The sequence below is a fragment of the Engystomops pustulosus genome, chromosome 7 (genome assembly GCF_040894005.1).
Source record: "Engystomops pustulosus chromosome 7, aEngPut4.maternal, whole genome shotgun sequence".
NCBI lineage: Eukaryota > Metazoa > Chordata > Amphibia > Anura > Leptodactylidae > Engystomops > Engystomops pustulosus.
This window is the reverse complement of record NC_092417.1, coordinates 127,511,926-127,537,588: the sequence shown is the minus strand read 5'-3', so window position 1 is coordinate 127,537,588 and position 25,663 is coordinate 127,511,926. Positions and strand designations below refer to the sequence as shown.

The window sequence follows — 25,663 nt, the reverse complement described above, 5'->3', positions numbered from 1 at the left end:
CCGGTAATTCAATTTCCATAAGTCCACCATGACGGCCCCACTGGAGGTTGCTTCCCCTTCCTCTGTAGGGACAGGAAATTGAGAGCATTAAATAGCCCCTCCCTCAACCTCCCACCAGTGTTTATCAAATAACTACACCAGTATAGGTTGCAACATAATTTTATTTAGTATGTTAAATTTCACATACATAGGCAAAGATCCAAAAAAGGAAAATACTTTTATATACATGGGAGGGAAATATCAGGGCCGTCATGGTGGACTTATGGAAATTGAATTACCGGTAAGGACTAATTCCTTTTTTCCATTTTGTCACCATGACGGCCCCACTGGAGACATACCAAATTTATGCCCAGTTTAGGGAGGGACTACAGCCTGAAGCACTTTTCGGCCAAATGCCAGATCTTTGGCAGCTAAGACATTTAGCCTATAGGGCTTTGCAAATGTGACATTTGTACTCCACGTAGCGGCTTTGCAGATTTCTTCAATGGATGCACCTCCTCTCTCAGCCCAAGATGTAGACATGGCCCTAGTGGAATGGGCTTTGACGGAGAGAGGTAGTGGAACACCTTTGATTTTATAACATTCTTTGATGGTATCTGTAATCCAGCGTCCAATAGTGGCTTTTGAAGCTTTCTTGCCTTTATTTCTTCCTGCAAATTGAACAAATAAATTTAAATCTTTTCTCCAAGGATTGGATGCTTCGAGATACTTAATAACAGTACGTCTTACATCCAGTAGATGCCACTTCTCTTCCACAGGATTTTTTGGATGATGGCAAAACGTAGGTAAGATTATTTCCTGGTTCCTATGGAAATTTGAGACAATTTTTGGTAAAAAATTTCTGTCAAGTCTGAGCGTGATCCTATCTTCTGACACAGATAAATAGGGTTCACAAATGGACAAGGCCTGTAACTCGCCCAGTCTTCTAGCAGATGTAATGGCGATTAAAAAGGCAGTTTTTTGTGTCAAAAAACGCATATGACTAGGGTCGATTGGCTCAAAGGGCCCCATAGTTAAAGCATCTAGAACTAGAGATAGATCCCACTGAGGGGATGAATCTTTAACAGTAGGACGTAAGCGTGAGCAGGCTTGAAAGAACCTCTTTACCCACCTGTGTTCTGCCAGCGCTGTATCGAAGTAGGCGCTCAAGGCTGAGACCTGGACTCTCAGGGTGCTAGGTCGTAGTCCCTTCTCGAACCCCTCCTGCAGAAAATCAAGAATCTGACAGATATTTGGGGAACCCTGGTTAGGCATATCTTTTGACCAGGAACAAAACTTTTTCCATATTTTAAAGTATATGGCATGGGTTACAGGTTTTCTACTATTCTTTAAGGTTTTTATTACCTTATATGATAAACCTTTTGATCTTAAGAAGGTGCTTTCAGGATCCAGGCTGCTAGGTTTAGGAACCCTGGGTTCTGATGAAGGACTGGTCCCTGATGTAGAAGGTCCGGCCTCCTGGGTAGGATAAACGAAAGGTCTATCGCCAATTTTTGTAGACCTGGGAACCAATTTTTCTTTGGCCAAAAGGGTGCTACTAAGATGAGCTTGGTTGGACTGACTAGTAGTTTTTGCAACACCTTGCTTATCAATGGAATCGGAGGGAAAGCATACACTAGGTCCTGGTTCCAGGTCTGTGAAAAAGCATCTAGTCCCCAGGGGACTTCTTTTGGGTTCAAGGAGAAGAACTTTTTCACTTTGGAATTCTTCCTGGAGGCAAACAAGTCGATGTCCGGCAGTCCCCATCTTAGAACAATCTCTTGGAAGAGTTCCTCGTTCAGACTCCATTCGTGGGGAAGGATTTGAGACCGGCTGAGGTAATCTGCTACTATATTTTCTGAGCTCCTCAGATGGATGGCCGAGATCGACTGGATATTTTCTTCTGCCCAGGAAAATATTTGTTGTGATATTTTCAGTAGCTTTTTTGATCTGGTACCTCCTTGTCTTCTTAGATAGGCAACTGTGGTAGTAACACCAAAATACGGGCTACATATGCTAAAAGGGATATCAAATTAGTGCATTTTTTCTCCATTATAGCATCGCCATGATGCACTCCTAGAGGGGATTCCCTTTTTCCTTAATGCGTCAAATCATAAATTGGCTAACAAATACTAAACACCTACAAACAGAACATTAAGCCAATTCAAAAATTACATTTATTTTATTGCATATTCAGTAAAAACAAAAACCAAAAATTACAGTACATATACAGTTCAACAGGGAGAAGCATGTGGGTCAGTGGGGCTATCACATAGAAATGTTAAAAACATGTGGGACGGGATCAAAAGGTGGGGTACATAGTCATATGGATCACATACATATACAATTTCAAATGCATAATGCAATTTATACCCAATAGTGGGTTGCTGTGCAAATACTGCAATAAAGTGCTTGCCATACAGCTTAATGTACATAGGTTCCCTGTAGGTATATAAAGTGCTCAATGCATGTGCAAATCCTAAAATGGAAGCATACCTTTAGCCATCATACACCACCCGTCTGCCACAAACAGGTTCCCCGACGCGCGTTTCGCCGCTAGCCTTCGTCTGGGGGTAGTGTTGTCTGACATAATTTTCACATGGTGACCTTTCAGCTCGCTGGTACAGGATTTTAGAGTGTTCAGGACCGCTCTTAGTTCTCTCTCGTTCGAAGAGGTATGTGCTGTTTCCCGGGTCCAGTAAGCCTGGATATATTTGCCTGGAAGGAAAGCCCCCCATCCGGAGCTGCTGGCGTCTGTTTGGATCTGGGTTAACGGCCATTGGACCCAATTTACGCTTTTCCGTAGATTCCCGGGATTCTTCCACCATCTTAGTGATTCCTTCACTTTTGAGGGGATTATCAATGGAAAATGAAGATGATGATGATTTCTGTCCCATTTTGTAAGAATCCATGACTGTAGTGTTCTGGAGTGATTTTGGCACCAGGCCACACTCTGGATGCATGATGTCATGGTCCCCAGAAGACTCATAGCTGTCCTTACTGAGACAGACTTCCTCTTCTCGAATTTCTTGATTTTCCCAAGAAGATTTTCCCTCTTTTCCTGTGGAAGATAAGAGGTCTGGGTTAGAGAATTTAAAGACACTCCTAAAAATTCTTTTATGTGACTCGGAATTAAGTCTGATTTGTCTAAATTTATGATCCATCCCAGAGATTGTAAAACTTCTATTGTTGTATCCTTTTGGCTTTCTAGATGACTTACTGAATCTCCTATTATTAGGAAGTCGTCTAAGTATGGAATCACGTTGATTTCTTCTGTTCGGAGATATTTTACTGCTTCTGCCATGACCTTGGTAAAAACCCGGGGGGCTGAGGAGAGACCAAAGGGTAATGCAGTAAGTTGAAAATGAAATTCTTCCCCAGAGGGAGATAATACGGCAAATCTTAAGTATTTTTGTGATTTCGTATGGATAGGTACGTGATAATAGGCATCCTTGAGATCCAAGGTACATAAACAAGCTTTGTAAGGTATCAAAGGCGTAGTAGATTTGATTGATTCCATTTTGAATTTGACATAGGTTACCCATTTGTTCAAGTATTTCAAGTTTGTAATTAATCTGAAAGTCCCATTTGGCTTTTTTATCAAAAACAAAGGTGAGTAATGACCCGTACCTATTTCTTCTGGATGGACTGGACAGATGACATTCAATTTTAGCAGGTCAGAAACTTCCTTCCAAAGGTGACATGTTAGTCTGTACGATGGTTGCCTGGATAGGATAAACCGGTGAGGAGGAGGTGACACAAAATCCATAAAATAGCCATCTTCTATTATAGAGAGTACCCACCTGTTGGATGTTATATTTTTCCAATGGGGGAGAAAATTTTTCAATCTTCCCCCCACTCTGGCGTCATTGTTTCTTCTCTTGTTTACTTGAGGCACCAAAAAGAAAGGACTTGTTCTTTCCTCCTTTGGCTGTATTCCAGTACCCCTGTTTCCAGGTCTGCTTGCTCCTGAATCTTGGCTGTTCTTTAGTGGGGCGAAAGCTCCGAAAAAATTGCTTCTTGGGTTGTTGTTTGGCCTCCGGAAACCCTTTCTTTTTATCCGCTGCTTTAGCTAGGATTTCATCCAATTCTGGTCCAAATAAAAAATCACCCGAAAAAGGCAGGCTACACAGTTTGGCTTTTGAGCGCACATCTCCAGACCATTGCCTTAACCAAAGGGCTCTTCTGGTTGCATTAGATAATGCAGCTTCTCTTGCTGAAAACCGGATGGTTTCGGCTGAGGCATCTGCCAGAAAGGCTGCTGCTGATCTTAATAACAGAATGGAGTCTAGCATTTCTTCTCTGGACGTGCCTTCTCTAAGATGATCCTCCAGCTGTCCTAGCCAAAAAAACAGAGTACGTGATACAGAGGTAGTAGTAATATTTGTTTTTAGGATTGCCATGGAAGCTTCCCAAGCTTTTTTGAGCAAACAATCTGATTTACGGTCCATGGCATCTTTTAGTTGGGTGGAATCTTCAAAGGGTAGATCAGTTTTTTTTAACTACTTTGGCTATAGGGATGTTAACTTTAGGAACACTATCCCAGACTTTTGTTTCTTCTGGATCAAATAACATACGGTTTTTAAATTCCTTAGGCATTGTTATACGCTTCTCCGGTTCTTTCCATTCATCCTGGATAAGATCCTTCAAGTTTTCAATAACGGGAAAGACTCTAACTTTCTTTCTTCTTAATCCACCAAACAATTCATCTACTACCGACCTTTCTTCTATAGTGTCTTCAATATTTAAGGTATCCCTTAATGCTTTTATCAGCCCATCCAAATCCTCATTAGGAAATAAATATTTGGGGTCATTTGGTATCGATGGATGCGTTATCATATCCTGTTCTTCCATGTCTAGCTCATAGGAACAAGAGGGCTGTTCATCATCTGAATCCAGACATACAGGGTTCTGCCTAATTTTTTTATGTGGTGGGCTCTTTGATGCCCTAATCTCTTCACGCATAACAACACGCAATTCATCCAAAAATAAAAAATAGTGCCAAAACCTATTGGCGTTCAGCTAATGTCCTACTTACAGAGCCCAGGGTTAAGGAACAGAATTCCGCCTCATCCATGTTGGGATATTCGCTGCTCCACATAGACCTCAGCAGACCTGCAGACTTGGTGGAAGCTTCTCCTTGCTTACCTTCTGGCGTCTGACGTCATCTTTAATGGCCTGTCTCCTAGGCCGAGACGCTGAGGTCTCTGACGTCACTTCCGGTTCGCGCTTCGTATACCGGAAGTGACCGAGCGCCTGAAGATGCACTATATGCCGGCAGCCGCGGACCCCCGAGAGGGCCGTAAAAAGCTGCCGGCACTGCCCGCTGCCTCCTGCACGCCACAGGAGATCCAATTTTGGCACTCCGGGACCTGGAGACCCCAAGTAGGACTCACGAGGAGGCCAGACGAGGGAAGCCCCGGGGAAACAAGCACCCACGAGAGGTACGAGGTTCCACCTCCCCCCCCCCCCCCCCCGAGAGGAGAGAGAGGTTTACTCTCAACCTTTCCCTGTAGGGACAGGAAAAACACTGGTGGGAGGTTGAGGGAGGGGCTATTTAATGCTCTCAATTTCCTGTCCCTACAGAGGAAGGGGAAGCAACCTCCAGTGGGGCCGTCATGGTGACGAAATGGAAAGTGGGGGTCCCACTGAATGTAGCTTGCACAGTGGTAAACGTTAATGTTCTAAATTATCATTGATATTCTAAACTTTCTTCTACCTACATGCTAGTCTAGTTGCTGGGCAGTTGGCACAGTGACAGTGGTATTAGTATAGCTGCTGGCCTAGCTGGCACAGTGGCAGTTTCTGTAGTACAAGCTGCATGCAAAATGTGATTGATTATCGCTGGGCAGCCACACTCACACTGAGAGTCAATTTCACAGTGAGGAAGTAGGCACACATGCAGGTGTTGGCCCAGTTATGATTAAAGTGGTGGGGCCCTGATGCGTGTGCCCTTGGAGCCCTCCCTATAATCTGGCCATGTACATACATAAAGCATATACACAAATACATAAAGTACATAGACGTCATGTGCGCACATAAGTAAAATATATACACACAATACATGATATACACCCAGAATATACACATATATAGTGTACACAGAATATTCACACATACATGAGATACACACACACATACATTTATACACTCATACACACATTTATGTACTCACTGTCAGCCAGCGCTCTTACCCCAGGGGTGTGTCAGAGGCATAGTCATATGATTTCATGTAGCCGTGTAGCTGCAGACCACAGGGGGGGAAGTAGGCAGCAGGAAGTAGAGATGAGAGATTGCTACTCTGCAGATGCCTGTAGAAGAATGATAATGAAATGGACCGGCGCTCAAAAATCCAGAAAGTAGTTGGAGCCTTATGGAATGTTCAATTCATTATTGTTAACGTGCACATCTATGAATGAAATGAATACAGTGGATAAACAACGTATGGTTGAGGAATTGGTTTTATAAAGGTGTACAAAAACTACAGTGAGATGAAATATGTATAGGAACGAATAGGTTGTAAACGGATATTTATAAATGTTTTTCAATGTAAGTTACAGCACATGTTGGGTATAAAGAGTAATTGGGACTGGACGTTAGCAACGCCCCAGAAGAAACCATATAGGGCGAAATCCAGGGTCAGGCAAGGAGTTTTAAATGCACATTTTTATAGCTTTTTTGCGAGTATGTTTTTAATCTAAATAAATCCTGAGTGTTAAACTGTATACTACGCTATCTGCGGGTGAATTTCTTCTAGCGATCCACCGCAACATATGGTGCAAACGGAGGAGGTCACAGGAGAAACACAGGAGTGTTGGTCTGAACAGCGGTATATTTCTATCGGAGGATTCAGGAATTTGTGCTGGAGGAGTGTGAACTACTCTATTTTGGGAGTGACATATTGGAAGAAGAACACACGGAAGCAAGAGAATCGGGAGCTCCGGTCAGAACTTATTTTCTATGCAATATTTTTTTGCATTATTTTGCAGTTTATTAGTATTGTCAGCTCATACAGATAGATAGGCTAACACACACAGACTTGCTAGGCCCCGATGGTGGCAGGATTTGGCAATGAAATGCTCTGTTCGGTACAAAACTTACCTCAGCAGGGACACTCTTTTAGATCATTTAGTCGCAAATAAAGAATTAACAACAGTCAGCCTGCTATCTAGCTGGAATAGCACTAGGAGACTGTATTGACTTTAGTGGGAAACCCTTGGAGAATCCTAGCTACCTTTTTACCTGAAAAAGCAAGTAGTGGCTCCAAACTGAATTTCCAGAAAAAGAATGATGGTTTTGTAGTGATAAATTACTGGGTGCAAAAGGATACAGTTTTCATCCCCGCCTGTATTTTTAGGTGGACCTGGCATGTTGAGAAGTACTAATTTAGCATCATGTGATTTTGTGATTATGACCTCATTCAGCTTCACTGCAGTGTGCATCCTCCGGACATTGTAATGGTTCCTGAAAAGACAACACTATCAGTATTATTTTTGATGACATGAAGGAAGGGGTGAAAGGAAACAAAGGCAAATACAGTATTTTTATTCACTAGGAGCAGAAATAAGACAAAGCAGGAAATATAGACTAGACTGATAATGAAAAAAATTGATTACAAAAATTATTTAACCAAGTACCGAGAGCAGTATGGAGATAGGAAATAGGTTTGTTGCACCCTGGCAACAAAACCCATATTAAAACATGTGGGGAGGCTGTGCAACAAATTCCGCAGCAGCAGCTTTCAGAGCAGCCCCATCTCACAGAGGCAGAAATAAACTGTACCTTGATCCAACCTAGGTCTCTGTTTCTCACTATAAACCAGGAACCACGGGGTACTGTTCAGAAGGAGTAATTCCTCCCAAGGAAGATCCCTAGACTGCAGGGTAACAATGACAATATCGCAGCTACTGATAATGGGATACAATCTCATACAGCTGCAAGTACAGTAAGCTTTTGACCCCCCCCCCCCTCCCTCAATTGTCCCATCATCGCCAGTTGCCCTCCTTATGATCTAGAGTTTACTCCTACTCTCACCACATACCGTTAATATTGGCCCTCATCTTCTGAATCTCATACTGATGTTTCATCCTTGGCAACCTCTTGGCAAGCACAGCTTCAAAACCTCAGCGCTAAAGACGACTTTCAATTGCTTAGATAAGAAGCCAAAGACACTTCCAAATCTGAGACAGCTGTATCAAAGATTTCCATATACAGTGCATAGAGTGGAAGTTTTGGAGACTGCTACTGATAACTGCAGGCACACTATTTCTCAGTTCCATAGACCAAGAGTAAAAATTTACTTTTATTACTTTCAATTAATAAAATCAGAACGGTCTGTGTTTAAGTTTAATTGGAATATATGTGCAAACCAATGAGTTAAAAAGTAGGGGTGGGAGTAGATTTCTGATTCACACTATATGGAATGAAGGTATTGGGTATATCCGGAGTAAGTGTGCCTGCACTCTAGTGCATCTGTATTAGGAGATCGTGATATCAATCTCTGGTTGGAATGGAGATTTTTTGTTAGTTTGTGATACCGAGTGAGAATGGATGTGCAAGGTGTCCCACTTGTAAGATTTTTGACTCCACTTCTAATGTATCTCCTACTAGCCCCACACACACTGCTACCTCTGTTTGCCTAAGCAGCTCTCTCATTCACCGCTAATCATTTCATCCCTGTTTGTGAAATGTTAGATTGCTGTGGATACTCCTCTAACCCTGTTATCCCTAAAACTTCTCCAGTTGATTACATCTCCTAGTCCTATATATCGCTGCAGTACGACATTGATCCGCTGTTAAAAATATGAACGCTCATACAGCGACATGTTTCGCCATATTCATGCCGTCCTCAGGGGGTAACGGGGCTGACTAATGCGCTTGGTGTGCTCCCATCACCTTTTAAAACCTTGTTCCATTACATCATCAAAGATGGGTGTATACACAAAGGCCAATCAACTGCAAGTATGTCCTTCGACGTATCAGCTGTTCACCAGCCCTCCCCAAACTCGACATGCGATTGGTTCTTTTTGGTGTTTACTAGAGATGAGCGAGCACTAAAATGCTTGGGTGCTCGTTATTCGAGACAAACTTTTCCCGATGCTGGAGTGCTCGACTCGAATAACGAACCCCATTGAAGTCAATGGGGGACTCGAGCATTTTTCAAGGGGACCAAGGGTCTGCACAGGGAAGCTTGGCCAAACACTTGGAAACCTCAGAAAATGATGGAAACACCATGGAAATAGACAGGAAACAGCAGGGGCAGCATGCATGGATGCCTCTGAGGCTTCTTAATCGTACCATTATGCCAAAATTATGGGCAACAGCATGGCCATGACAGAGTGACCGAATGAGGCTAGATAGCATCTAAAACATCCAATAATTGACCCTGACACTATAGGGGACGGCATGCAGAGGCAGCGGCAGGCTAGAGAGTGCCATGGCGACATACCCTAAATGGACTCAGGCTTCAAACCAATGGGTGGCAGAGAGGAACCAAAGGAGGTGAGCAAGAAGCGCTGAAATTATTTCCTATGTGAACAAAAGGTTGACGGTATATTTAGTCGATAACACAGCATGGTGGCGACATAGTGACCAAGTTCCATAACGTATCTGGTGAAACACCCGAAAAACAGCTCGTTTGATAAGGGGACGACATGTGGAGGCAGCCATGGAGATGACTTCCACGATTAAGAGTGACAGTATGGGGCATCCATATTGCTTCTATGATTGAAACTTCAGGTCTCCAGCATGGCGGCGACAGATGTGCCGAGTTCCATTATATATCTGGTGAAACACCTGAAAATTCTGCCTCACACAGCTCGTTTGATAAGGGGATGATGTCAGGGACGGATTATAGGCGGGGCTCGAGCCCCGGGGCCCCCACCATCTTGCCCCCCCCAGGGGGCCCCCACCAGATCGTGCCCCCCGGGCCCTGACTCCTCAGCTGCCACCTCCCTCCTCATCCGCCACCTCCCTGAGCCATCCGCCCGACCCCGGCACAGGTGACCGCCTCCCCGCATATCCCCCTGTATGGCTGAGCCGTCCGCCCCCCAGCACAAGTAACCGCCTCCCTGCCCGCCCTTCAGGTGCATAGCCGAGCTGTCCGCCCCCCCGGCAAAGGTTCCCACCTCCCTGCCTGCCCATCCCACTGCATGGCCAGGCCTCCCCACCCGCTCGAAACCCCGTTTGCGCTCCCTCCTCCCGCGCCCGAACAAGCGTCCGGCCTCCGCTCTCCTCTGCTCCTACCCCCCGGCGGAACAAGCGGCCTTCCTCCGCTCTCCCCTGTGTGTATATGTGTATATACTGTGTATATACTGTGTATATCTGTATTTATGCATCTGCTGTCTATATATGTATATACTGTGTATATATGCATCTATTGTCTACATATGTATATACTGTGTATATATGCATTTACTGTATTTATTCACGCATATATTTATATATATGATGTATGTTTATATGCTGTGTATATGGTATGTATGTATATGCTCTGTATACTGAATGTGTGTGTATTTCCCGTATGTGTATGAACATGCTGTATATACTGAATGTGTGTTAATTTGCTGTATGTGTGTATATTCTGTATGTATATGCAGCATGTGTGTATATGGTATTTTTATACTGCATGTATGTGTATATATGGTCACTGTATACTTTATGTGTGTATATATATATATATTGTATATAAAGTGTATGCCGTTTGTGTGATGTTTATATACTGTATGTGTGTATATACTTTATGAGTTTGTTTATACTCTGTGTATTAGTGTATAAATGTATATGGATACATAAATGTGTGTGTATACTTGTATATATATGGGTGCAAGCATATGAGTGTAGAACTTTATGTGTGTATATAAAGGTGTGGATATATCAGTGTAAAAATGTGTGTAATTGTATAAACTGTGGGACTGGATGTCTGGTGCGGGCTGAGGTGTATGTTAAATGGGACTGCATATCTGGTAGGAGAGAAGGTAGATACAAAGATGTGTTACTGGGGGTGAGGCGGCTGTGTATAGCTGTGTTACTGGGGGTGAAGCGGCTGTGTATAGCTGTGTTACTGGGGGCGAGGCGGCTGTGTATAGCTGTGTTACTGGGGGCGAGGCGGCTGTGTATAGCTGTGTTACTGGGGGCGAGGCGGCTGTGTATAGCTGTGTTACTGGGGGCGAGGCGGCTGTGTATAGCTGTGTTACTGGGGGCGAGGCCGCTGTGAATAGCTGTGTTACTGGGGGCGAGGCGGCTGTATGTAGCTGTGTTACTGTGGGTGAGGCGGCTGTATGTAGCGGTGTTACTGGGGGCGAGGCGGCAGTATGTAGCTGTGTTACTGGGGTGATGCGGCTGTATGTAGCTGTACTACTGGGGATGAGGCAGCTGTATGTAGCTGTGTTACTAGGGGTGATGCGGCTGTATGTAGCGGTGTTACTGGGGGCGAGGCGGCTGTATGTAGCTGTGTTACTGGGGTGATGCGGCTGTATGTAGCTGTATTACTGGGGATGAGGCAGCTGTATGTAGCTGTATTACTGGGGGCGAGGCGGCTGTATGTAGCTGTGTTACTGGGGATGAGGCAGCTGTATGTAGCTGTGTTACTGGGGATGAGGCGGCTGTATGTAGCTGTGTTACTGTGGGCGAGGCGGATTTATGTAGCGGTGTTACTAGGGGTGATGCGGCTGTATGTAGCTGTGTTACTGGGGGTGAGGCGGCTGTATGTAGCTCTGTTACTCGGGGCTAGGTGGCTTTATGTAGCTGTGTTACTGGGGATTAGGTGGCTGTATGTAGCTGTGTTACTAGGGATGAGGCGGCTGTATGTAGCTGTGTTACTGGGGGCGAGGCGGCTGTATGTAGCTGTGTTACTGGGGATGAAGTGGCTGTATGTAGCTTTGTTACTGGGGTGAGGTGGCTGTATGTAGCTGTATTACTGGGGGCCAGGCGGCTGTATGTAGCTTTGTTACTGGGGATGAGACGGCTGTATGTAGCTGTGTTACTGGGGTGAGGCGGCTGTATGTAGCTGTGTTACTGGAGTGAGGCGGCTGTATGTAGCTGTTACTGGGGTTGAGGCGGCTGTATGTAGCTCTGTTACTGGGGTGAGGCGGCTGTATGTAGCTGTGTTACTGGGGGCGAGGCGGCTGTATGTAGCTGTATTACTGGGGTGAGGCGGCTGTATGTAGCTGTGTTACCGGGGGCGAGGCGGCTGTATGTAGCGGTGTTACTGCGGGGATAGTGGATAGTGAGCAGGAGGACGTGTATGCACGCTGCACTCAGTGGGGGCCTCCACCAGATTTTGCGCCCAGGGGCCCCCACCAACCTTAATCCGGCCCTAAATGATGTGCTGTATATCCTCTCGTGCTCCAGTGTCTGGGGTATACAGAGTTGAAAGTTGCGCATGGAGATATTGGTGGACGCTGTGGAGGATCGTGGAGGAAAAATGGACAGGAAACAGCAGGGGTAGCATGCATGGATGCCTCTGAGGCTGCCTAATCTAGGGATGGAGCTGGCGTCCGCTGCCAGGCAAGCTTTCGCCTGTCCAAGCCCCTGTCTCTCGGCTCCTCCCCACCCAAAATGGGCCTGGGGGCCAGAAGCGTTTAAGTTGAAAAAATGATAATTTTCAAAGCAGGTGGGATCATTTGAATATTTCACCTAGGAATAATGGAATAGCATAGCGGTTCTATTTTTAATAGTTTTTTCGGAAATGGATCCATGATTAAGAGCGACAGTATGGGGCATTCATATTGCGCTGCTTTGATTGCAACTTCAGGTCTCCAGCATGGCGGTGACAGATGGGCCGAGTTCCATTATGTATCTGTTGAAACACCCAAAAATTCTGCCTGACACAGCTCGTTTGATAAGGGGATGATGTGCTGTCCTCTCGCGCTTCAGCGTCTGGGGTATAGAGAGTTGAAAGTTGCGCATGGAGACATTGATGGACGCTGTGGAGGATCGTGGGGGCGAAATGGACAGGAAACAGCAGGGGCAGTATGCATGAGGCTGCCTAATCTTGGGATGGAGCTAGCGGTCGGCTGCCAGGCGAGCTTTCGCCTGTCCAAGCCCCTGTCTCTCGGCTCCTCCCCAAACAGCACTTATTGTATAAGATCAAGTGTAGTAGTGTTCTTATAAGTTTTGGTTATGGCGGGTGAGGGGAATGTAAACAGATGTGCAAAAAGCGCTGAAATAATATCGGTAAATGATAAGTTTGCCAGTAAATGTTGTGGATAACACAACAGGGTGGCGACAAAGTTAACAAGTTTGATGTGGAGAAGCCATGAAAACAACCCAATATTCTGCCTGACACAGCTCGCTTGATAAGGGGATGATGTATGGAGGCAGCTATATGGACGACTTTTGGAGGCAGCTATGGAGATGACGTGTGGAGGTAGCAATGGAGACAACGTGTGGAGGCAGCAAAAAAGTCTGCCGAGTTGCAGAGCAGCCACCAGGTTACGGCCATTGTCACACACAACCATGCCTGGCTTCAGGTTCAGCGGTGCCAGCCACAGATCAGTCTGTGCCGTGATGCCCTGTAATAGCTCTTGGGCAGTGTGCCTTTTATCGCCTAGGCTCAGCAGTTTGAGCACCGCCTGCTGTCGCTTTGCGACGGCACTGCTGCTGTGCCTAGAGCTACCGACTGATGGCGCCATGCCCACGGATGGTAATTCGGAGGAGGAGGTGGAGGAGGGGTGGGAGGAGGAGGAGGCACAGTAGGCCTGAGAGACCTGGTCCGAGGTAGGCCCCGCGATCCTTGGCGTCGGCAGTATATTACCAGCCGCAGGGTCAGACTCGGTCCCAGCCTCCACCAAGTTAACCCAATGTGCCGTCAGCGACATATAGTGGCCCTGCCTGGCAGCACTTGTCCACATGTCCGTGGTCAGGTGGACCTTGTCAGAAACGGCGTTGGTCAGGGCACGGATGATGTTGTCTGACACGTGCTGGTGCAGGGCTGGGTCGGCACATTGGGAAAAGTAGTGGCGGCTGGGGACCGAATACCGAGGGGCGGCCGCCGCCATGAGGTTGCGAAAGGCCTCGGTCTCTACCAGCCTATAGGGCGGCATCTCCAGGCTAAGTAATCTGGAGATGTGGACGTTGAGGGCTTGGGCGTGTGGGTGGGTTGCACTATACTTCCTTTTGCGCTCCAGCGTCTGGGGTATGGAGAGCTGAATGCTGCACATGGAGACATTGGTGGATGCTGTTTAGGATCGTGGAGGCGAAGATGTGGTTTTCGCACGGGAGGTGTTTGGGCTGGGGTCCTGGGCAGGGGGCTGACTAGCAGAGGCAGCAGATGACACAGTGGAAGGAGCAGTGGTGTGCCCGGCCGGAGGTGAACGGGCTTGGTGCCATTGAGTGGGGTGTTTAGCATTCATATGCCTGCGCATACTGGTGGTAGTTAAGCTAGTAGTGGTGGAACCCCCGCTGATCCTGGTGTGGCACAGGCTGCACACCACAGTCCGTCGGTCATCCGGTGTTTCTTTAAAGAACCTCCAGACTTCGGAAAATCTAGCCCTCGCCACGGGAGCTTCACTACGTGAAACATTTGGCGCTGATGCACCAGTTCTGGCCCCACCACTGCCTCTTCCAACCTGTTCTCGTCGAGGACTCGCCTCTGTCTCAGAAGCACTGTGTTCACCCGGCCTATCAACCCAGCTTGGGTCTGTCACCTCATCATCCTCCGATCCCTCTGTCTGCTTCCCCTCGGACTTCCTGCCCTGACAACAACTTCACCACTGTCTGACAACAGTGTCTCCTCATCATCCGACACCTCTTTACACACTTCTTCCACTACGTCAACAATGTCATCATCACCCACAGACTGCGACCAGTGGAAAACCTGGGCATCGGAAAAGAGCTCAGCAGCAACAGGACAAGTGGTTTGTGACTCTGGGAAGGGTCCATAAAACATTTGCTCAGAGTATGCCAGTTCAAATGCCAAATTTTCCTGGGAGGGGGCAGACTGGGGGGAAGGAGGCTGAGGTGCAGGAGCTGGAGGAGTGCTGATTTAGGTAACATGGGTGGACTGTGTGGAAGACTCACTGGTGGACAAATGGTCCAGAAGCATTGTCTGCAATCCACGACATCACCTGTTCGCACTGTTCTGGCCTCAACAGTGCTCTACCACGAGTCCCAGTAACTTGAGACATGAACCTAGGGAGTGTAGCTCTGTGGCGTTCCCCTGCTCCCTCATCAGCAGGTGGTGTCTCACCCCGCCTAGGACCACGGCCTCTGACCCCTGCAGTAGTTGGACGCCCACGTCCACACCCTCGTCCTCTACCCCTAGCCCTCGGGTTCAACATTTTCAAAATTAAATTAACTGTAAATTTTTGGGGATTTTTTTTGTTTTTATGTGTTTTTTTTTTTTTTACAAAACGATGCTATCCTATTGCTATGGCTAGTTTCTAACCTACACTGACAGCACACAACTGGATTTTGTGCTGTGCCTGATGACTGAGTTATAAAAAAAAATAAAAGTAAAAAATAAATCAGCCGACTGTGCCTAATTCAATCAAATCCCTAATAAATTGTCCCACTTAGGTGTTTGAGATGTGTGTGTCACTAAGAGCTAAATAGAACGTTCCCAAGTCTCTCTGCAAATTCCTCACAATATGGAACTAGCTGCACTACTAGTGCCAGCAAGCCCAGCCACAAGCAAACAAAATATATATATATAACGTTATTCTAGCCCTAACAAGGGCTGTTGGGTTCTTGTAGACCCACTCCTGCCTAACAGTAAGCTAATATAACACCCTAACGCTATCCCTGCAGCAGCAGCAACTCTCTCCCTAACGGCATCCAGACAGAGAATGATGCGAGCAGTGCGGGCAGGGGCTAGTCAATTCCAGGGTCACCTGATCAGGCCATCCAACCACTGCTATTGACATGTAAGGGTACCACGTCATGCTGGAGGGAGTGCAGAATACCCCGGCTTGTGATTGGCTCTGTTTCTGGCCGCCAAAAATCAAAACGGCGGGAGATGCCATTTTCTCGAGCTGGCGAAGTATTCGTCCGAGCAACGAGCAGTTACGAGTACGCTAATGCTCGAACGAGCATCAAGCTCGGACGAGTGTGTTCGCTCATCTCTAGTGTTTACTGTTTTGTCATCATTGTTGGACCTCCGTTGCTACGGTTGCATCGGTGTTTGATATATATTCGCACATGCGTTCCGACTTAGAGGAAAGCACAAGAGGTAAATAAACTTGTTTTCTACATCTTTAACTCTTATTGCTGGAGGCTATCCACCTATGTGCTACAAACCTATCCCCTTGTCAATACGATGGTAGAATGTGCACACCATAGTAAATGGGTGTATGCAGAATCTTATAAACAGTAGATATATATCCATTTACTTCTCTTTGTAGTTGTCAAAATATTCTAGATATTTATGAGGCAGTTATAAGTTGATATTAGGGAGATGCATGGTAGATATGCGAAGGTATTCCACATAGCTGCAAATATTGCTATTCATATTCTGTAATAGGACATGATGTCTCCATTAACCGTGAGAATGGCCTTAAGCTTATGACAAAAAAAAAAGGGGGGTGGCGAACAGGACTATGCGTTTCGGTGACAACCTGCTATATCAGGTCCAAAAGATGCATAGACCAGAAAATATTATAAAATCAAAAAGCTAGTTGGTATATAGGCAATATAAATTCAAAATGACTGAAACTAACTAATGTTATAAATTGACTAGATCTTATGTGTATATTCACATTGATAAAAATAAAGAAATCATTTATTTTAAAACGTTATATATTAAAAAACTGTTTAAAATATGTATCCCAAATAAAAGTATTCTAAGACCATAAACTTCACAAGTAAATAAAACCTATTCTGGAAGTTTAATATTATTTCATTGACCAACTTTCAGTTCCTTTAGTCCAATTGCCATTATCTTAACTGCATTTGCCTTTAACTGCTGAAAGATTTTGGCCCTGTCTTCATTTGCTGGTAATAGTAAAACATCAATTTAATATCTGCTAACATTGTATGAATCTTGTATAAATCAGGTTGTATAAATCTGTGCTTTCTCTATGGGTGTGGAAGAGGCAGCTATGTATGTCAATTGTTTTGCAAGTTGAATACTACTTAATTGTTTGCTTTGGATTACTTTATGCCCTATAGTTACTAACTGATTGGCTGCACTTTACTTTAAAGAGTAACAGTCATCAAAAAAAACATTGATATGTTGTAGGACAGATAATTTTAAGCGATTTTGCAATTGGATTAGTTAACTGAATCTTGCTCCTTCCTCTTGTATTCTGGAGCTTTCCCCCTGTTGTCAGTGATCTATCAGATAGCTGTTGCTAGGCACATTCCGTCTTCACTGAGGAGCTGACTATGGAGGGAGACACCTCCCCTGTCTCTCCTTTCACTGCATTCAACTGTTTATCTCAGTACTCCAGGATTCAGTCATGTGCTAACAGGAGCCCTAACTAATGTAGTAACACTACACCATAGAACCAATACAAAAATGGCTGGCTAATACTTTTGGGAGCAAGGATTTCTCACAGAGATTTCTCACAGACACAGAGAGCCAGGGCCAGCTTTAAAGGAGTAAAGAGAAGTATGGCAGAAGCTGGGATACAATATGCGTTATTTGCGTCATTTGATTTCAACCCACCTTCGGCGCACCATAACGGGTTCACGGCGCACCATGAGCACCATGCGAGCTCTCGGGCACACTCACGCCTGCTCAACTTTGAGTTGCGCAGGTGCATGTCTGCCCAAGAGCTCGGTGACGTCACTGGCTCTCCGCCACTGCCTATTCAGGCGCACGCATGGTCGCCGAAGGGGGGTTGAAATCAAATGAATAAAGAAATTTTTCAAGCGATACAGCGAAAAATTAGAAAATTAGTAAGATATGAGCTGGTGCAAGGTATTTCAGGCTTTTAACTAACATTTTTAAGTGGTAGGTTTCCTTTAAAGGGTTATTCCCATTTCAGCAAACTAATGTTATTTTTTGTATTATAAAAAGTTATACAAATTTCCAATATACTTTCTGTATCCATTACTCATGGTTTTCTAGATCTCTGCTTGCTGTCATTCTATAGAAAGTTTCTAAGTTTACTTCCAGGGAACAGAAATCTGACCATGTTTACACAGGTGTACAAGCTCGTTAGTATCACATAGAGTAATCAGAGCTGTGTGTTATAACGAGCCATGCACCTGTGTGACCATGGTCAGATTTCTGTCCACTGGAAGTAAACATAGAACCTTTCTATAGAAGGTCAGCAAGCAATGATCTAGAAAAATGTGAGGAATTGATACAGAAAGTGTATTGAAAAGTTGTATAACTTTTTATAAGACAAACAATATCATTAATTTGCTGATATGGGAATACCCCTTTAAGGACATAGAGAAGGCCTCTTTGGGAATATAGGTATTTTCTTTCTTGGTAAAACTGGACAGTGGTCAGGGCAGGAGGGGTGTGGGATGATGAGGCTAATGTCTTAGGGGACCTGTTGAGAACAATTAAGATGGGTCATGTGGGGTGTATGAAGTTGGGGGGAGGGTCCCCATCAGGGAGGTGGGTTTTTTTTTTGCTTTTCTCTCTTTTTCCCTGAATGGCAGATAGCATTAGAAAAGTAACATGGAATATCCGTGGGGCCAGTGATAAGATCAAATGATGTCAGATATTTGACATTGTGAATAAACATTTGCCAGCCATTATCTGTTTGTTGAAACCCATTTAATTGAAAAATATGTACATAGATTTAGGAAAAAATGGGTTGTTAAGGAAAATCATTCTTTTGATAGTATTTACTCCTCCAGAGAGGTCACAGTGTTGATTCACGCAGATATCGACATTGTTACATGCAAGCAGAAAATAAGGGAGATACGTCTTTCTATACAGGAAACTATATGGTTACTATAGCATTTATATATATTCTGCCCCCCCCCCCCCCTTACCTTTAAAGGATTGCATGACCTGCTCTTGTTCTTGGAACATAAAGGGAATTGTTCTCAATTCCACATGGTCAGTAGAATGACCAGGTGGTTTTATGAGACCTTTGTGTATTTTGGGTAAATAGTAGAAAAAGGGGGGGGGGCTCTGGATTTCTTTCCTTCTTTTGTGAGTATGCCTTCTGAGAATAGATACAATACTAGAGAGTTAAGTAACTCAACATGTTTCATTTTGGAATCACGGTCAAGTACTGTGAGTCAGAGAGGATGTTCTTACTCTGTGATATGGTCTGTTAAGAAGGACAGTGCCCCCCCCCCCTCCTTGTGAGCAAGTTTGATGACTTGGGTAAGGTTTTGTGTGAGTTGCTTAAACAACCTTTTTTCTCCTCTACTCAGATTGTGTGAGCTTGTTCTGAGCTATCAAGGGTTCTGAAAGCTGTAGAGACAATTCATTACAATATTTACAATATGTAGGTCGCACTATGCAAACAAAGAGCATATGAATAGACATAGAAATACAATTAAATTAGGTTTCCTCATTACCAGTGTCTCCAAACACTGCCGATCTCACCATAACAAAGACACATATACAACTTTCGCAGCCGGTGATGGGGACAATTTGTCCCTGAAACACATAGTCCACATTCTCCTAGTAAGACTCTTATTGAACATATGTCTATAGGTTAGTCTTCGGGACAGCACGTCAGTCAAACCAGTTTTTTCTCTTTAAACTTCCTATGTTATCACATGTGCACAAACTATGACTCAGTGTGGCAATTTTACTTACACGGTCCTGTTGCGATTCCCGATCCAGACGGTCTGACGAAGATGAAATCCGGCGCGATTCACCTAGCTCGTGCGCCCAAGATCCTGCAGGTCCGCCGGAGTTCACCGTCTTCTTCCCAGTGCTTGTAAGTGCATGTCTTGCGATACAATTGGAATTTTAAATCCTGCACGTAGTCCGAATCTATCGGGTTGTCCAACGGGCACAACCCTGATCGCGTGCGCCAAAAACCCCTGTTGAATGCTGCGCAAAACGGAAATCGTCTGGAAACCCAAAGAAAATGCGGTCCGCGGACCCTTAGTAAATGAGCCCCAGTTTTGTCACCACCAGATAACATCATACTTTGTGTGTGTTCACATGAAGCTGGGAAAAGGATCTGTAAGGAGCACTGGAGTACTAAGTTTATTATGTATTTATACAATTACATTTATATAAGGGGCTGCTGCAGGGGATTTCATGAGTGAGGGGAGGCTGATGGGCATTTCATAAGGGAGGGAGGCTGATGGGCATTTAATTAATAGGAGAAGCTACTGGACATAAGTTTTCTCTTTTTTTGTTGTAAAATTAGATTTAAATTAGTTTAAATTATATTGAGGTCTACACATTCCTGCCACTGGCAGTGGAACGAAGCACTGCTGAAAGCTACATATCCATGATGATTTAACTTACAATTTTACATATCTGTATTAAACATTTTTACTATTTGTGCCCCCTCATGTGACACAAGTATTTAATGCTTTTTTGGAAGAAGATCCATACCCAACCTCCTCATCTATTCCTATATAACCTTGCTGATTTTGTCAAACCAACTGATTCTGTGGCTTCCCCATACAGCCTTTTGGTTAGGGAGGTGACAATACTATAAGAATAATTGAGCTTATAAAATAAAAATTGAGCTTACTAAATAAAAATGGATACTACAGTATGGCAGCATATGGGGATTTTCCTCCTCATTCATTACATCGTGCTAATTGCACATTGTAATGAATGGGTTAAAACGAGACAGCCTCGGATCTTTGAAAGACCTGAGGCTGTCATGGCGACGGATCGCCGCTCCCCAATGGCTTTTTGAAGCCGGCCGCAGCATTGCCGGCAGCAAAGATTTACCAGTTATGGAGAGCCTTCTCCATGCACCGGGAAGGGGTTAATATTCCATACCATGTACTGCTAAAATGGAAAAAATCCAAAATGTGGAGAATTGAAGATATTTGCGCCATTTTCTTTAGGGCCCTGTATTAACATCTTTCACAGTGTGCTCCAAATGACACCTCCCCTTTATTTTTTTTGTCGGTACAATAATGAAGATACTACATTTATATAAGTTTAATTATGTTTTGGTAGATTTAAAAAAATAAAATCTTTTGTACAAAAAATATTCATTTTTACTTCATTTTTCCATAGACCAATAGCTTTTTATACTTTATGCCTTTTTATACCTTATACGTTTTTATACCATCATGGGAACTGTACAACATTTTTATTGCTTTTTATTTAATTTTGTCATAACATTTGGCGCAGTTCTAAAGAAAGGGGGGGGGGGTGATTTGAACTTTCAGATTTTTAAAAATGTATATTATATGTATAATATATATAATATATATTTCACAAAGGAGTTGTCCTCTCACAGACATATATATGTCCACTAGTACAGAAGACTCTATATCATAATTTAGTCTTACCAACTGCACCTATAACTTAGTGACACCAGATGGCAGTAGAGTGCTAAAAAATTTTTATTTTATTTAGACTTCAGTTAAAATGCAATACATTCATAAATTTTCAATTTGTTTATAAGATGCCCATCTCTTGCATAGAGAAAAGTTTAGGTGGGTACCAACAAACAATTTTTAAAAACGTAAGAAAAAGAGTAAGAAATGTTAAAACTTATGCACTGGGCAAAGAGGGGGTCCCGGCTGGTGAATGAGAAAGCTAGATATTGCATCATTATTTGCCCGGCCAAAACATAGTTACATTAGTATTTTGCAATTACCATTGTATTTGCTATATAGTCGCTATGTGTAGAATATATACTTTTACCTTTTTTGTCCAGGGATAGGAAGTTTGTGCCGGTCACCAGTGGGGAGGTCTCCGCCCGGTGATTGCCTCGACGCGCGTTTATTAGGTACACCTGTCCAACTGCTCGTTAACACTTAATTTCTAATCAGCCAATCACATGGCGGCAACTCAGTGCATTTAGGCTTGTAGACATGGTCAAGACAATCTCCTGCAGTTCAAACCGAGCATCAGTATGGGGAAGAAAGGTGATTTGAGTGCCTTTGAACGTGGCATGGTTGTTGGTGCCAGAAGGGCTGGTCTTCAGAATTCAGAGTATTTCAGAAACTGCTGATCTACTGGGATTTTCACGCACAACCATCTCTAGGGTTTACAGAGAATGGTCCAAAAAAGAAAAAACATCCATTGAGCGGCAGTTCTGTGGGCGGAAATGCCTTGTTGATGCCAGAGGTCAGAGGAGAATGGGCAGACTGGTTCGAGCTGATAGAAAGGCAACAGTGACTCAAATCGCCACCCGTTACAACCAAGGTAGGCAGAAGAGCATTTCTGAACGCACAGTACGTCGAACTTTGAGGCAGATGGGCCTCAGCAGCAGAAGACCACACCGGGTGCCACTCCTTTCAGCTAAGAACAGGAAACTGAGGCTACAATTTGCACAAGCTCATCGAAATTGGACAGTAGAAGATTGGAAAAACGTTGCCTGGTCTGATGAGTATCGTTTTCTGCTGCGACATTTGGATGCCATAACATCCGAATGTCGCAGCAGAAATCGAGACTTGTCACAGCAACTGATCAACAGCAATCAGAGTCAAGATGGTTTACACCCTTGACTGGCGTCTGCACCGATCGTGGGTGTTTGTTGCATTATGCAGCAAGCACACAATGGGGCAGATTTACTTACCCGGTCCATTCGCGATCCAACGGCGCGTTCTCTGTGGTGGATTCGGGTCCGGCCAGGATTCACTAGGGTAGTTCCTCCGCCGTCCACCAGGTGGCGCTGCTGCGCTGAAGTTCCCCGGAGGCGCGCTGGAATGCCCTGAAATTCACCGGTGAAGGTAAGTGTAATTTTCGCGACACATTTTTTTTCTTAAATGCGGCGGTTTTTCCGAATCCGTTGGGTTTTCATTCAGCCACGCCCCCCGTTTTCCGTCGCGTGCATGCCAGCGCCGAAGCGCCACAATCCGATCTCGTGCGCCAAAATCCCGGGGCAATTCAGGTACAATCGGCGCAAATCGGAAATATTCGGGTAACACGTTGGGAAAACGCGAATTGGGCCCTTATTAAATGACCCCCAATGTGTTTTAAGTGACCTTTGCCCGTGAACCCTCTTCATGCACCCAATGCCGCTCCATTACGTTGGGGAATGTTGACATGACAATCCTTCTAAAAGAAGGTGAGGATTTTATGCCACTGATCTCAGCATGGTCTAACCTTTGGGCCTACTCATAGTGGATGGAAATAGAAAAACAATGGCTTGTCCCATTCCATCCAAATTCTTACCAACACCCAGTACAGACCTCCTTCAGACCATATAATGGGTCCTTTTATCTTCACACTTAAAATTTGGCGCACTTGCAGCGCTAGGTTCCCGCTAATTTCACAACATGATGTTATGTTGCTAAAATGTTGCTTTATACGATTAAGAAAATTAATTTAAATATAAGCTGCTGTTTCACTGGAATCACAATTCTTCCCAGACTCATCAATTGTTCCAGATACAGCAAACATTTTCTGGCGTTGTGGAGGACACAGGGAATCCCTCAACAATTTTTTTCGTCCTGCACTGTTATTTTCATATCTATTCCTCTGAGTCCTCTGTTTTACCACCTCAAATTTCCTCCTCACTGCATTGCAATTTGGAACATTAAACCACCATAAATCTTCAAATTATACCCAACCTGACATTTACTCACCTTGATGCTGCTAGTAAAGCCAAGGTAGTGCACCTAGGCTTCACTGCACAAGCGCTGTAGGTATGCAGTGTGCACTAGGAATTTGGTGTAGTAGACCCCGATTTTGCTGCACAAGCACTGTAGCATGCACTATGAAGCCGTGGTGTTATTCCAGCTTCGTTAAAGCATTAACAGGGGAGGCAAGGAGAGCTCCAAATGTGAGTTCAATCTGCCTCATCGACAGTGGCATAACTTGGGGCTGACGGACCCCCAGTGCCAAGCTCCCGACTATAATGTATGATTTATATTAAGTATGTTTGAACCAAACATACCATGAGAATGCTGTAGCTGCACTGATGCAGAAACATATCTTGGTTAATCCCTGGGCTGAGTGGTTTTGCTGATAAAACAATTATAAAATTATGATAATGAAGCTGTGACTATCCTTTGGGCGTTTCCTAGCACGTTAGTTACACACTGCTTACAGGATAATGTAATCACCATTTTGTGCTTAAAGGCAGAATACTCAATAGCTGCACCATCCCTCAGCTGCTGTGTATGAGTGATACAGCTCAGATTGATTAGTCATGTCCTGACTAAGCTCCGTGTGTAATGACAAGCTCCATGTGTAAAATGTTTATGTAGGCAGTCAGCATCACCCAGCTTTCCCAGTGTCCTGAATTTTATAATTTTTTTTTTGCAAAACCACTCAACTAAGGGAATAAACAAAATATGATGTACAAATAACAAAGCAAAAAATGCAGTGGTATATGCTCACCCCTGAGTTTGTAGTAAGCTCGTGTATGCCGTGCACAGATGGTTTGGTTGCAGGTCCGGTTCCAAGCACATGAAATGAGAATGAATGAAAAAGTGATGTCCATTGGACAGACGTATTTGATAATAAGATACAGAGGTATTTTAGTGAATCTTAGGTCTAGGGCTTCGGGGATCTCCTGGTCCACCAAATAAACTCATCTATGAATAGTGCCCTATAAATCAACCATTTGAAACCTTTTTTTTGTTTCATCAAGTTTTACTTCTTTCAAATATATACATGTATTTACATCAATTCATTTTCATTTTCTTAAATCTTCTTATATATTACAACATTTTTTCGGCTAGTGTACGTACGTCCTAGTGAGTGTGCTATCACATGATTTTTAGAGATATAAAGAAATTCACCTCATTTGGCGTTCTAGTAGTTTTTTTCTTCGCAACACTCACATGTTTGGAGGCCCCAGGGCTGAGACTGCCTTGTCTCTGACTGTTGGACAGAGTGGTATCGTCCACCTGCTGTGACGTTTCGAGGGACACGCCCCCTTCCTCAGACGTATACGACACACCTCTCCAAGGTATTTAAACCCTGTTGGCCGGGTATGCACAATACGGTAACTTTCGGCCAACAGGGTTTAAATACCTTGGAGAGGTGTGTCGTATACGTCTGAGGAAGGGGGCGTGTCCCTCGAAACGTCACAGCAGGTGGACGATACCACTCTGTCCAACAGTCAGAGACAAGGCAGTCTCAGCCCTGGGGCCTCCAAACATGTGAGTGTTGCGAAGAAAAAAACTACTAGAACGCCAAATGAGGTGAATTTCTTTATATCTCTAAAAATCATGTGATAGCACACTCACTAGGACGTACGTACACTAGCCGAAAAAATGTTGTAATATATAAGAAGATTTAAGAAAATGAAAATGAATTGATGTAAATACATGTATATATTTGAAAGAAGTAAAACTTGATGAAACAAAAAAATGGTTTCAAATGGTTGATTTATAGGGCACTATTCATAGATGAGTTTATTTGGTGGACCAGGAGATCCCCGAAGCCCTAGACCTAAGATTCACTAAAATACCTCTGTATCTTATTATCAAATACGTCTGTCCAGTTGCATTTTCTCCGATAAAAATACAGAGGATAATTTGAAAGAAAAATGTCTTTTGAAGAAATGGCTAGTTCTACCCCGAATAGGGCTGAGACATTCTCAATGACTGATGCTGACCGGGAGCTAATCATGCGCTCAGCCGAATCAGCTGGACTTACGCTCGACAGAGCGAAGAAAGACTCCAAACAAAACCTTCCAAAAAGACTTGAACAACTTAA

The 25,663-nt window shown here is 44.2% G+C and overlaps 1 protein-coding gene across 8 annotated transcripts in view; it reads right to left on the bottom strand.

Moving 5' to 3' along the window:
- Positions 1 to 25,663, bottom strand: part of SLC12A4 (solute carrier family 12 member 4) — a 743,054-nt gene that overhangs the window by 14,096 nt on the left and 703,295 nt on the right. For 6 of the 8 annotated variants that reach the window (XM_072117770.1, XM_072117769.1, XM_072117767.1 and 3 more), the window contains 2 exons: positions 7,222 to 7,443; positions 6,174 to 6,290 (listed from right to left, as the gene is read on the bottom strand). In XM_072117770.1, coding sequence (XP_071973871.1) covers positions 6,174 to 6,290; positions 7,222 to 7,443 — 339 coding nt within the window. The remainder of the gene's footprint in view (positions 1 to 6,173; positions 6,291 to 7,221; positions 7,444 to 25,663) is intronic. The other 2 variants (XM_072117771.1, XM_072117773.1) reach the window with 1 other exon arrangement.